The sequence below is a fragment of the Bufo gargarizans genome, chromosome 3 (genome assembly GCF_014858855.1).
Source record: "Bufo gargarizans isolate SCDJY-AF-19 chromosome 3, ASM1485885v1, whole genome shotgun sequence".
NCBI classification, from domain to species: domain Eukaryota; kingdom Metazoa; phylum Chordata; class Amphibia; order Anura; family Bufonidae; genus Bufo; species Bufo gargarizans.
In genome coordinates this window covers 72,533,637-72,548,872 of record NC_058082.1, presented here as the reverse complement: position 1 = coordinate 72,548,872, position 15,236 = coordinate 72,533,637, and the positions used below count along the sequence as shown (strand labels likewise).

General features: G+C 43.1%; 2 protein-coding genes across 12 annotated transcripts in view; one reads left to right on the top strand and one right to left on the bottom strand.

Moving 5' to 3' along the window:
• Positions 1 to 15,236, top strand: part of NBEA (neurobeachin) — a 580,876-nt gene that overhangs the window by 424,259 nt on the left and 141,381 nt on the right. The window lies entirely within an intron of this gene.
• Positions 1,744 to 3,587, bottom strand: MAB21L1 (mab-21 like 1). The gene has a single exon (XM_044287235.1). The coding sequence runs from the start codon at positions 3,371 to 3,373 to the stop codon at positions 2,294 to 2,296; it is 1,080 nt and encodes a 359-aa protein (XP_044143170.1). The 5' UTR covers positions 3,374 to 3,587; the 3' UTR covers positions 1,744 to 2,293.

Below are 15,236 nucleotides of genomic sequence, written 5' to 3'. Positions count from 1 at the left end.
ACACATTATACTACAGCTATGATTATTCCCAGTGTTATATGTATGAGGTTATCCTCCCTATATACAGTATACACACATTATACTACAGCTGTGATTATTCCCAGTGTTATATGTATGAGGTTATCCTCCCTATATACAGTATACACACATTATACTACAGCTGTGATTATTCCCAGTGTTATATGTATGAGGTTATCCTCCCTGTATACAGTATACACACATTATACTACAGCTGTGATTATTCCCAGTGTTATATGTATGAGGTTATCCTCCCTGTATACAGTATACACACATTATACTACAGCTGTGATTATTCCCAGTGTTCTGTGTATAAGGTTATCCTCCCTGTATACAGTATACACACATTATACTACAGCTGTGATTATTCCCAGTGTTCTGTGTATAAGGTTATCCTCCCTGTATACAGTATACACACATTATACTACAGCTGTGATTATTCCCAGTGTTCTGTGTATAAGGTTATCCTCCCTGTATACAGTATACACACATTATACTACAGCTGTGATTATTCCCAGTGTTCTGTGTATAAGGTTATCCTCCCTGTATACAGTATACACACATTATACTACAGCTATGATTATTCCCAGTGTTCTGTGTATAAGGTTATCCTCCCTGTATACAGTATACACACATTATACTACAGCTGTGATGATGTAAAATAATGAGGAGAAATCAATTCATCAGATTTGAGAATAAACGTCTTGTTTTCCCCCGGAGGTGAGAAGAAATCTAATCTCCGGCCCCGCGTATTCTTCTCATCCCAATCCTAACCCCGACCCTCCTCACCTATAGAGAGTCGCCTAAATCCTTCCCGCTATTAGAGGGTTAATACTGCAGACTATTCCTCCACATTCCTTCACCAGCGTTTTATTATTTGTCCATACTGTGTTTGAGCGTTTTCTATAGGACATTTGCCGAATTTTTATGTTTTTCTTTTGGGACGATTCTGTGGATTTATGTAACGATGTTGCCTGCGTCCAGTATATCTGACAGTAGTGTGTAGAAAATGTGAAGGAAGGAAAAAGGGTAGAAAGAAGGTGAGGACTGTAATAATTCAATGAAGGAAAATGATGAAATAAAGATATGGAGGAGGCGGAAACAAATACTGCAGTGAATGTAAGGTCTAAGACTATCAAATAGCTGCTTAAAAATCTATATAATATTTATAAAATTATAAGTATTGAATAAAAGTGTAAAAAAGTAGGAAGCACAAAAAATAATTAAATAAAATATGAAAAAATCTCTAATATGTACACAATTATAAAATATCAAATAAAAGTCTAAAATAGTAGGATGCACAAATAATAATGAAATGAAATGTCAAACAAATCTATATAATATGTACAAAATTATAATTATTAAATAAGTCTAAAAAAATTATGAAGCACAAAAAAAGAAATATATGAAACAAATCTATATATGTACAAAATTATAAATATCAAATAATAGTCTAAAAAAAGCACGAAGCACAAAATAAATAAAATATGAAACAAATGTATATAATATGTATAAATTTATAAATATCAAAGAAAAGTCTAAAAAAGTACAAAGCATTAATAATAATGAAAATAAAATATGAAACAAATGTATAGAAAATAAAAGGATGGAGAGACTGAATGAGTCCTAGAAAAAAAACGAATGAATTAATCCTAGAAAATCTGCTAGAAGATTGTTTTTTTAAAATATTTTTACAAACCCAAATGAATGAAAAACTCTCAGCAATATCTTTTCAGGCCATTTATTTCACCGTCATTAAATTAAAATCTCCATCACAGAGGTCAGGATCCAGTGTTATCTCAAGTGCATCGTCCAATAGATAGAATTCCAAGCGCCATCATAAAAGCCCAAAAAATAATAATACAAATTTCATTTGAATAATTTTTTTTTTTAAATAACATTTCAAGTATTTTCACGGAATGTCAGGAGAACAAGAGCAAATGTAAACTTCTGAGTTCTGCCTCCAAAATTAAAGAAAAGCTTCCTGATCCCCCGGCATCTCCAGAGCAGATCTAGATCAAGTCCTGCAGTATCCCCCAAAAAATATAGAACAGGTCACACCAGAGCACAGAACGACGACAAGCTGACACACAGTCACAGAGATGCGGAGAATGGGAGTACTCCTCCCGTCATCCTTCTAGAATGAAGAACGGATGGATAATTCCAGTGGAGCCCCCTGTGGCTGGGGGTGCTATCCAGGTAGTGTGGATGGTGGTGGTAGTCATATCCCCTCCCCAGGTAGTGGATGATGATGATGATGGGGGTGGTAGTCCTCTCAGAGCTTCTCCAGGCTCTTGGGGTTGGTGAGGATCTCCCGGGCCAGCCTCCACGTCTGTTTGGCCGCGTTCTCCAGGGCGGAGTGGGGCTTGCCCTGGAAGAGGTCCAGGGTGGGCAGGAAGTAGTGCGGGCACCTGCGGCACTGCAGGCAGGAGATGAGCTGCAGGAGGATGCCGTTCAGCCGGTCCCCCAGGCACGACTCGTCCCAGTCCGACTCCCGGGGGTGCTTCTCGCACTCGTAGGAGACCAGAGTCTTCATGTGGTAGTTGTTGAGGGGCTGTCCGGGGAGCTCCAGGTGCCGGTCCCGCAGGGTCTTGAGCACCGACAGGCACTTCTTCCTGCAGCCCCCCAGCTGCAGCCGGTTCTCGGCCTCGGCGAACTGCAGCACCCAGGCGTCGCTCTCGGCCGAGCTCTGCTTGCCGGCCAGGGTATGGCACTCCTTGGAGAGCAGGTTGAAGCCCTCCGCCTTGACCTCGGCCACCCGGTTAGGACCGGGCCAGGGGATGTGCGGCAGGGGCCAGTGGGCAGCACTGCGGGGCCAGATGCCGGTGCACTTGAAGGCCGGGGTGATCTGCACCACGTAGCGGTCCCTGATCCTCAGCTTCACCTCGCTGGTGTCGGCCACCATCTTCACCACGTCCCGGTAGCTGCACTTGTCCACCGCCTGGGCCACCAGGGTCTGGAAGCGGGAGCGGATCTTGCGGGCGGACAGGTAGCCGGACGCCGTGATGAACTCCACCCACAGGGACATGCTCCTCTTGCGGCCGTCGCTCAGCTTCAGCACGGCGCAGCCCGGCAGGGAGCCGTCGTCCACGAAGTTGAAGACCCCCATCTGGTTGAGGTAGAGGACCACCTCGAACTCGGTGGGGGAGATGACCTCCAGGCCCTCGAAGCGGTTGTCCATCTCGTTGAGGGAGCTGATGAAGCGCGGCTCCTGCACCTCCACCTCCTTCAGCACGTCGGAGACCACCTTGCACACCTCGCGGATGGTCTTGGCGATGGCCACCTTCCTGGCCTGGCACTTCTCGTTGTAGTACTTGTTCAGGTGGTACACCAGCTTGGCCTGGGCGGCGATCATGTTGGGGCAGAGATCCGGATTGTACACCGGAGTCTCGCAGTAAGCCGAGGGATCCAAGGCGGCGGCTATAGCGGGAGCCAACTTTACCGGAGGAAGAAGAGGAGCTCAGGAGGGTGGCATGGGTTGGGGTGCCAGCCCCTCCTCCACACACAGCAGGGCAGAGGGCAGGGTGCGCGCAGGTAGGTACAGCGGCGGCTGCCCCGGACAGTCTGGATAATGCATTGCTACAGCCCGGTGTGGGGATGATTATAAAGGGAGGGGGGGGGGGACTCCGCCCCTCACAGGAGCAGCACCCCCTCCCCAAATCTCAGTGTCAGAGCTGGCACCCAGGGCAGTGCCACCCGGGACAGGAGCCCCGCGTGATGGGCAGGGCGAGGACTCTGTCATGTGTGTGCTGACGGATGGGGGCAGGAGCCAACTGCAGGGTACCAGGGACCCGGCTGTCACTGGAGTGACATCACTGCGCACCTGTCCTGTGTACCCGGAGTGTGTACCTGTCCTGGGTATGTGGAGGATGTCTACCTGTCCTGGGTACCTGGAGGATCTGTACCTGTCCTGGGTACCTGGAGGATGTCTACCTGTCCTGGGTACCTGAGGAGGTCTTCCTGTCCTGGGTACCTGGAGGATGTCTACCTGTCTTGGGTACCTGGAGGATCCGTACCTGTCTTGGGCACCTGGAGGATGTCTACCTGTCTTGGGCACCTGGAGGATGTCTACCTGTCCTGGGTACCTGGAGGATTTGTACCTGTCTTGGGTACCTGGAGGATGTCTACCTGGAGGATACCCAGGGCCACACAGTGTACAGAATGATTCCAGGAAGAGGTGCCAGCTGAGGGCAGAGATACAGAAATCCCAGCCAAAGAATAAGTTGTGCTGTGTTTCCAGGACTCGGAGGTGGTCGGTGTTATAGGGTTGGTTTATTGGTACCTGCAAGATGATATTGTATTTTCTGGTAAATAATAAAAAACACATAAAACTTCCACCGCTGTCTGTGTGTGAACTGTGCTGTGTACGCTGACTGTACATGGATTGTGGGGTCTCTGTGACCATTTATCTCAATCTGTATTGTTAGGCCTTTTCTATAACATAGTTCCTTAAGTAAGATGTATAGAAACTGCCTGTGGCTGCTGATATATTATATAAATGTGTGTATATGTGTATGGCCATATAACTATATCTAATATGTATGTATCTATCTTATATCTATCCATATCTCTCTCTCTCTCTCTCTCTCTCTCTCTCTCTCTAACAACATCTTACCTGTCTACCTATCTCTATATAATGTGTGTGTCCTATACTAATACTATACCACACATATACACATACACCCGATCCTGGGTGACTGGCATCTTGTATGACTTGACCCCGGTGCGGAGTATACAGGGTGACTGGCCGTACACTGGGCGGTCACATGACAGGTCTGCCTTCACACCACATCCCGCTCACACTGCGCCGTCTCCTAGCAACCAACAGCGGCTCTTAACCATGTCATGTCCTGATGCCAGCACCTACTTCACATTGACACATCCACCTCCCCTTACTCCTGTTCTATCCCACTGCTCCACTGTGTACTGTATGTACTATACTGCTCCACTGTGTACTGTATGTACTATACTGTTCCACTGTGTACTGTATGTACTATACTGCTCCCCTGTGTACTGTATGTACTATACTGCTCCCCTGTGTACTGTATGTACTGCTCCCCTGTGTACTGTATGTACTGCTCCCCTGTGTACTGTATGTACTGCTCTCCGTGTACTGTATCTACTGCTCTCCGTGTACTGTATGTACTGCTCCCAGTGTACTGTATGTACTGTATGGCTCTCCGTGTACTGTATGTACTATACTGCTCCCCTGTGTACTGTATGTACTGTATGGCTCTCCGTGTACTGTATGTACTATACTGCTCCCCTGTGTACTGTATGTAGTGCTCCCCGTGTACTGTATCTACTGCTCTCCGTGTACTGTATGGCTCCCCTGTGTACTGTATGTACTATACTGCTCCCCTGTGTACTGTATGTACTATACTGCTCCCCTGTGTACTGTATGTACTATACTGCTCCCCTGTGTACTGTATGTACTGCTCCCCGTGTACTGTATGTACTGCTCTCCGTGTACTGTATGTACTGCTCCCCATGTACTGTATGACTCTCCGTGTACTGTATGTACTGCTTTCCGTGTACTGCTCCCAGTGTACTGTATGTACTGCTTTCAGTGTACTGCTCCCCATGTACTGTATGTACGGCTCCCCATGTACTGTATGTACTGCTCCCCATGTACTGTACTGCTCCCCGTGTACTGTATGTACTGTACTGCTCCCCGTGTACTGTATGTACTGTACTGCTCCTTGTGTACTGTATGTATTGTACGGCTCTCCATGTACTGTATGTACTGCTCTTTGTGTACGCCTCCCCGTGTACTGTATGTACTGTACGGCTCCCCGTGTACTGTATGTACTGTACGGCTCCCCGTGTACTGTATGTACTGTACGGCTCCCCGTGTACTGTATGTACTGTACGGCTCCCCGTGTACTGTATGTACGGCTCTCCGTGTACTGTATGTACTGCTCTCCGTGTACTGTATGTACTGTAGTGCTCCCCGTGTACTGCATGTACTGCTCTCCTGTGTACTGCATGTACTGCTCTCCTGTGTACTGCATGTACCGTACTGCTCCCCTTGTGTTGTATGTACTGTACTTCTCCCCTGTGTACTGTATGTACTGTACTTCTCCCCTGTGTACTGTATGTACTGTAGTGCTCCCCGTGTACTGCATGTACTGCTCTCCTGTGTACTGCATGTACTGCTCTCCTGTGTACTGCATGTACCGTACTGCTCCCCTTGTGTTGTATGTACTGTACTTCTCCCCTGTGTACTGTATGTACTGCTCCCCTGTGTACTGTATGTACTATACGGCTCCCCGTGTATTGTATGTACTGTACTGCTCGTGTATTGTATGTACTGCTCCTCGTGTATTGTATGTACTGCTCTCCACGTACTGTATGTACTGTACTGCTTCCCTGTATACTGTACTGCTCCCCTGTGTGCTGTGTACTTTACTGCTCCCCTGTGTACTGTATGTACTGCTCCCCTGTGTACTGTATGTACTATACTGCTCCCCTCTGTACTGTGTACTGTACTGCTCCCCTGTGTACTGTACTGCTCTCCTGTGTACTGTGTGTACTGTACTGCTCCCCTGTGTACTGTGTACTGTACTGCTCCCCTGTGTACTGTGTACTGTACTGCTCCCCTGTGTACTGTGTACTGTACTGCTCTCCTGTGTACTGTGTGTACTGTACTGCTCCCCTGTGTACTGTACTGCTCCCCTGTGTACTGTACTGCTCCCCTGTGTACTGTACTGCTCCCCGTGTACTGTACTGCTCCCCGTGTACTGTACTGTTCCCTGTGTACTGTACTGCTCCCTGTGTACTGTACTGCTCCCTGTGTACTGTACTGCTCCCTGTGTACTGTACTGCTCCCCGTGTACTGTACTGCTCCCCGTGTACTGTACTGCTCCCCGTGTACTGTACTGTTCCCTGTGTACTGTACTGCTCCCTGTGTACTGTACTGTTCCCTGTGTACTGTACTGCTCCCTGTGTACTGTACTGCTCCCTGTGTACTGTATGTACTGTATGTCTCCCTGTATACTGTATGTACTGTACTGCTCCCTGTGTACTGTATGTCTCCCTGTATACTGTATGTACTGTACTGCTCCCCTGTGTACTGTGTGTACTGTACTGCTCTCCTGTGTACTGTACTGCTCCCCTGTGTACTGTGTACTGTACTGCTCCCCTGTGTACTGTGTACTGTACTGCTCCCCTGTGTACTGTATGTACTGTACTGCTCCCCTGTGTACTGTATGTACTGTACTGCTCCCCTGTGTACTGTATGTACTGTACTGCTCCCCTGTGTACTGTATGTACTGTACTGCTCCCCTGTGTACTGTGTACTGTACTGCTCCCCTGTGTACTGTGTACTGTACTGCTCCCTGTATACTGTGTGTACTGTACTGTTCCCTGTGTACTGTACTGCTCCCCTGTGTACTGTATGTACTGTACTGCTCTCCTGTGTACTGTATGTACTGTACTGCTCCCCTGTGTACTGTACTGCTCCCCTGTGTACTGTATGTACTGTACTGCTCTCCTGTGTACTGTATGTACTGTACTGCTCCCCTGTGTACTGTACTGCTCCCTGTATACTGTATGTACTGTACTGCTCCCTGTGTACTGTACTGCTCCCCTGTGTACTGTATGTACTGTACTGCTCCCCTGTGTACTGTATGTACTGTACTGCTCTCCTGTGTTACTGTACTGCTTCACTGTGTACTGTACTGCTCCCAGTGTACTGTACTGCTCCCAGTGTACTGTATGTACTGTACTGCTCCCCTGTGTACTGTATGTACTGTACTGCTCTCCTGTGTACTGTACTGCTTCACTGTGTACTGTACTGCTCCCTGTGTACTGTATGTACTGTAGGTCTCCCTATATACTGTATGTACTGTACTGCTCCCTATGTACTGTACTGCTTTCTGTGTACTGTACTGTTCCCCTGTGTACTGTACTGCTCCCTGTATACTGTATGTACTGTACTGCTCCCCTGTGTACTGTATGTACTGCTCCCCTGTGTACTGTATGTACTGCTCCCCTATGTACTGCTCCCCTGTGTACTGTATGTACTGCTCCCCTGTGTACGTACGCTCCCCTGTTACTGTAGTACTGCTCCCCTGTGTACTGTATGTACTGCTCCCCTGTGTACTGTATGTACTGCTCCCCTATGTACTGCTCCCCTGTGTACTGTATGTACTGTACTGCTCCCCTGTGTACTGTATGTACTGTACTGCTCCCCTGTGTACTGTACTGCTCCCCTGTGTACTGTATGTACTGTACTGCTCCCCTGTGTACTGTGTACTGTATGTACTGCTCCCCTGTGTACGGTATGTACTGTATTGCTCCCCTGGCGCTCAGTATATAGCAGCCAATGAGGTCACGGCTTTCAGTGCGCTTCCCGCTGTGGAATGACAGCTGATCTGTGATTGGCTGCTGTGTTTATTGCCTGCATCAGGATTTATTGTAGTATGATGTCCTCCCCAGCACTGACATCTTATACAATATCTCATCATCCACTTTATGTATTTGTATTATATGTTTTTATTACCAACCACAATTATCAGAATGTTGTATTTTTGGAAGCAATCTTTTTTTTCTTTTTTTATGAAACACACAGATCCATATAGTTACACATTTTGGAATACACAGGGTGATTCTCCATACTTCATAATGAAAGCAGTGCTTATGGCTGCAGCATTCACTGGGCATCTCCCTAATGTGCACCCGTCCTTTACTGGATTTCACTACTGGTTACAGTATGGACCAAGAGAACACTCACTGGAGTATTTTATGTATTTAATTTTCCCAGTTTAAATTAACTATTTTATATATATATATATATATATATATACACACTTATATACACACACTACACACGTATATATTACAATTTGCATGTTTTCTTCTTTTTTTTCCCAATTTTAAATATCTAGAAATCAAATCCTTAAATGCTATATTTTTTATTTATTTATTTATTTATTTTTTAAGTGTTTGCCCTCGTGAAAAGTTGCCTGCAAAATTTGAAATCTGTAATTCAACTGCCTGGAGCCAATTCCGCTTGGTTGCCTAGCAACTCCTCCATTATAGCTCCGCAAATGTCATATGAAGTCATTTTATGAAATAGAAAACAAATGGGAAGAAATGGCTCCCAGGCCATAATTTTTTTTTTTGCATATTGTATTTGTATAAAGGACACGTTTATTGCAGATCATGTGTTGTAAGAAACTGAAATAAACTGATAGTAACCAAAAGCATGGTCACCAAAAGAAAGGAGAATTTTCCAGTAATCTAAGAAAGTAATGTTGATGCAGTACATGTGTGTGTGTGTGTGTGTGTGTGTGTGTGTATATATATATATATATATATATATATATATATATATATATATAATATATTTGTGCCTCATTACTATTGGAAGACAGGAATTTCGTCCCTCCTATAACGGTTCCTTGAGAAGAAGAATAGTTAACGCTCATAAACTGCTTCAAAGCCGCTTTCACATAGTAGAAAAGGAAACAATTTTCCAAGACGAGGGCAGCAAAGGTCAATGATGTAGACAGGAATAGAATAAGAGAGCAGATTTTAGCATGGAGGGGGGACTGTGACGGGTTCTACAGCCTCACAATACCAAGATCAATTAATTGTAACCTCATTAGGATAATTGCAGAGCGGGAATGGGGACAGGACATGTCTTTTTACCTGCTTACTGAAGAAATAAAGGAAATTGTATCAGTATATTCCTTTAATAAGTATGGTGACCAGACAGGATTCCAGGAAAATGTTGGAATTTTCAGGCAGTGATTCCTTGTTGTACACTAGAATATTTGACATCCATCATTTTAGCAACTAAAGTAATTTAATTTTATTTGCATTTTTGCATTAACTGCAGTTATCTTATAATGTAATGTATAACTTGTTACTGATGTTATACATTTAAATTGATGGTCCTTTTTGCATTTTAAAATCCCACCTTTCACCATTCTTCAACCATTTAGTAAGAGTCTTTTTATAAGCCACTTTCTGGATCAGCACAGGGCATTCATTTTCTTTTTTCCCCCTAACATGCCAGTGCACAGGTCAGCCATGGGTGTCCTTGCTCCTTGTGGCGTTCATTATAGCAGGCAAAAGCCATTTGTGTGTAAATAAAAAATAAAAAAAATTAAGTATACAGAAAATTTTAAAAAAGTCATTTTTTTTTCATAGCCGGGTGACTAATATTGTTATGCCTCCAGACAGCGAAATAAGTTCAAATAATTAATGGCTCCTCTTCTCCAAGCATCTTCACTTCTCACTTGCAATATGGAAGGCTTGTCAGCTTTTCTGATCAATGAGGGGCCTTCATTTACATACTTTTCACATTAACACAAAAATAATTTTTTGATTTGGATGTGAACTGGTTTACATAATAGAAAATCTCAAGCGACACAGAGCCAATTATAAAGCAAAATAATCCATGAGAAAACAAAAATTGCATGGATCTCTCTCTATATATATTATAATATATTTATATGTAATTCAACTTATTTCTCCCTTTAGTGTGTGTGTATATATATATATATATATGTATGTATACTTCGTATTTTTATATAGTATTACATATATAATATATAAAAAATGTTTCATTATTATGAATATTATTTTATTTTATTTTTTTCTGATCCGAGGCAATAGATTAGTCTCTAATTATGTAGGTCAGTTTCACATCATCTTAATTCCTAGAAATTGACTGCACATTGTTAAAACATCACACTGTGACTATGCCATAGGCTTTATTTAGTGGATTATTTATTGGACATCCAACTTGATCACCTCTTAGTGCACAACATCTAAAGACAATGGCAACTTAAATGCAGGGTTTTTGTTTTGTTTTTTGCTACTTTTCCTAAGCTGGGACACAGTGGGTGCCAGCTGTCAGAGCTCAGCTAATGATGACAAATGCCCTTCTAGATGCAGATTGTAGTGTTCGCAGGCTGTTCTCCAAGTCTGCCAGATTACCTTCCCTCAGATAGTAATTTAACCTTGTAAACTCTTATGTCACACGGACACGATCCGGTTTATCCAAGAAGCACAAATATTTGTTAAAAAGAAACAAAAACAAAAAAAGAACACTATGTATAGAATTTTACATATCCCATCTAAAAATGCAAACAGCAGTTACGGTACATAAATCATCTTCTATTTAGAAGACGCCTAAACACGTTTAGATGAAGACGATCAGTCACCTATGGACTGGAGGATTATTATTATTTGATGGTAACTTTTTATAAGCAAAAATAAATAAACAAATCTTGACAATGAAGTCTGATTTCTTCCTCCTAAAGGGTTAATGTGCATTTTGAATCGGGGTTAATTCTGCAGGCTTGTTAATGAACGATTCAGGGAATGGCGTTTCCTCCCCCCCCCCCCCAGCCCCCCCCCCCCCCCCCCCTTTCCATTTGCCTTCCTCTTTTTTTTTTTTTTTCTTTTTCTTTCCTGGAGAGCAATCTGCATTTAGTTGCTTGAATGACTATCAAATCAAGTCCTGAGTGCAGACAATAGAGGCCCCTTTTCATGTTTGGTTTTGCCCCATCTGTGTCCTCTGGTGGTTTATGCACTGGGAGGTGTTGCCACATGAATCCAAATGTGCCAGGCGGTTGTTTTATGGACTCTCCCTCTCCGCGAGAAGGAGTTTATAAGTTGTCCACCCTATTGTCTGGCCCTCCCAGCTGACATGTGTACGTTCTGCTCACCATATTTGCAGGGTAATAATAACTAATGAAGCCTGGAACACTGCTTGTTCAGAGTGATTGAATCTGGTCCCTCGCTGGGGCTTTTCTTTGTAGGTCTGCGGAATGTCCACTTGACACTCATTAGTTGGCACATGCCTTGCCTTTTTCCCCATTGTCTGTCTCTAGCTTTTATGGGCAAACTTTTCAGCTAGACCAGACACGACACTGGACATTTTTTTAGTCCATGCCTTTAAAGCTGATAATGATTTCACTGTTTCTCGCGACTTTTACACCATTAGATTTTTTTGTCTTCCTCTTTAGTATTTTGCCTTCATTCATTCTGTCTGTTGATTCATCTATTAGGCTGGTGTCACACGCAGGTTTTTCTTGGCGTTTTTGAGAGGGTTTGCTTTTTTTATGCCTCTTTTTGGCTACAGTTTTTTAAACTTAGATTTTTTTTTCTCCCTTGATGTGGGCTTTTTTGAGGAGTTAGTAGCATTTAAAAAAAAAAAATCGCTAGATCCGTTGTAACAATGCCTGTCCCTGAACTCAAAACGCACAAAAATAGGACATGTTTGTGTCCATTAGCCCTAAAACACATGTGCAATTGTTGCATGCTCTTTTTTTTTAACCAATGTTTTTTCCCCAATATGGCTCTGTTGAGGATATGACATTAGAGAAGAGGGTGCACATTGTTTTGTTTAAAAAAATAACAGGTGCTAAAATTTACTATTGGGAAAAATACCCCAAAATACTTCAAAAACACTGTCAGACATTTTTTGCGTCTTTTTTTTCTTTTTTCTTTGCCCAAAAAAATGTCAGGACCAAAAATAAATATATTAAATATATATTAAAAAAAAAAAAAATTTTGGCCAATTTGTTAAAAATGTTAATACACCGTTTCCTCCCTTGTGCTGCTCAGGTCCTGTCGGATCTGCTCGCACAGTCGTGTGCTGAGATCATGTGGCGTCAATACAGTTAGCTGTTACTAGCCGTCCCGTATACATGGCGTTGTGCCCCTATGGACGATGCCCTATTTTGTGAGAGTGTAAACTGATACAGCAGGAGACCGAGTGGCGGGAGAATTCTAAAAGTTGTTACATTGAAAGGTTTATAATTTTCACATCTTGGCTGCTTTTTAAACCTTTCTTCATTATCATTAAAATGAACAAATACAATTTCCAGATTACCGCACTTTTTTTTTTTTTTTATTGCGTAGAGTCATTTCTGGAGGATCTGGTTATTACATCGGTTGGCATTTTTGTATGTCTTTGGCAATGTTAATGCAGTCAGTTTAGTGGGAAATAATTATTTTTAATTTTCTGTCATTTAACATATTGTGCAGCACTCTGTGTCCTCACATTTGCCTGTTTCTAGTGGGGCTCACAATTGAATTCCCTTATTTCAAGCTTACATGCCCTCTAGGGTTTATTATGTAGGACGTCTATTAACATATTTCAGAGGAGGAAACACATCCAAAGTCCATACAGACATTGCCTTTAATGCAGTGTTCAAGAACCCCCCCTCTGTCCTTTAGAGCCAGGCACCCAGAAAAACCAGTGGGGTTGCCCATTGATTATGTGGGTGGCATGCATTGGAGACGAGCATTTGTGCTGAGGCTTACTTCATGTTACTGTTTGCCGGGGAGTGACCTGCGAACATGGGGCGTCACAGCAAAACTTAAAAATCAGGATAACTACATCAGAGCTACTTTCAACAGTGAGTTCAGTACTCGAAATGTGTAAAATCAGGTCCATAAATCTATCACACCTGCTGCCCCAGTAGTGGCACCTATTCCTAGCAGCAGCAGCTAGACGTACTGGTCTCTAAATAGTTAAGAAGCATTAGGGACTTTTTCAGTTCTTTCTATGTAAAGGGAAGGACCAAGTGTGTCCATGCATTGCACATAGCAGATTGGTCTTAATGAGGAGCTGTCCCCTCTCCTGACATGTCTGTTTTACTAACTACAGTACTTTAATTTCCCATGTAATAATTCTGAAGTATTTATTGTTATCACTCTGTGTTGTGCTATTCTTCTGTTATTCCTACTAGAAGTTTTTAAATGAATTGTCGGCAGTTTGCAGTAAAGCTCCAGATGGGTGATACCATTTGGGAGGGTGTCTCAGCACAATCTGACAATGGCAGCCCTGATTGGGTAGTGTTAGACTGTGCAGGGACACCCCTAAACTGGTGACACCCCTCTGGACCCTCAATTCAAACTCCTGATAACTCATTCAAAACTTCTAGTAGGAATAATAAAGGAACGGCACAGCATAGAGTCCTAAGAATGCATGCTCAAAAATTTTTATTTCATGGGGAATATAAGTAGTTACTAAAATAGACATGTCCGGAGAGGTTACAGACTCCCCTTAACTCCTTAAGGACCCAGGACGAGAATGCTCGTCCTAAATGGCCGGTACTTTGCACCCCAGGACGAGCATTCTCGTCCTGCTGTCCTTTCTCCCCACTTGAGCGGTCAAGCAATAAGCAGCACTGATCCGACTGTTACTCAGCACTGACCTCGGCATATGGGATGTTTGCGCTTCCTCTCCTTCGCCATCAGGTCCCCACGCTGCTGTGGTGGGGACCTGATGGTTGCCATGGCAGCCCCAAGCCATTCCAAGGCCTTGGAGCCCGGCATGTACGGAGGCCTATGAGGCCCAGACCCCAGGCTGGGTCTCATAGGCAAACTATCATTGTATTGCACTGTGTAGTACACTAAAAGTCAATGCAGTACAATACAGATGTATTGTGCTGCATTGAAACAGGGATCAGGCCCTGTAATGTTGATGTCCCATAGTGGGACAAAAATAACAAATATTAAAAGTGAAATAAAAGTGTTTCTAACTATCAAAAAAAAAAAGCCCCTTTCCCATAGAGACGTTATAAAATTGTAAAAAATAGAAAAAAAAAACAGACCTATTAGGTATCACCGCGTTCATAACAACCTGCTGTATAAAAATATCACATGATCCACACTGTCTGGTCAACACCGTAAAAAAAAAAAAAAAACTACTAAGAAAAATCAATTTTTTGTCAACTTTCATCACAAAAAGTGTAATACCAAGTGATCAAAAAGTGGTTTGATTGGTACTATTTTAGGGTACATACTGTCATCTGACCCCGCACAAAATGAACCCCTACCTAAGGCAATCACCCCAAAAATAAGAAAAACTATGGCGCTCAGACTATGGAGACACTAAAACATGATTCTTTTTGTTTGTTTAAAAACTGCTTCTATTTTATTATGTAAAAAAAAAAAAAAAAGGTGACAAATTACGTTTTGCTGTGTCCCTAACAACCTGCTCTTTAAAGATACCACATGACCTAACCCCTCTGGTGAACACCGTAAAAAAAAAAAAAAACTGTGTAAAAAAAAAAGCACATTTTTTTCACCTTGCATCACAAAAAGTGTAATACCAAGCGATCAAAAAGCCATACATACCCCAAAATCGTACCAATCAAACATCATCTCATCCCGCAAAAAAATTAGACCCTACCTAAGACAATCGCCTAAAAAAAAAAAAAAATATGGCTCTCAGAATATGGAGA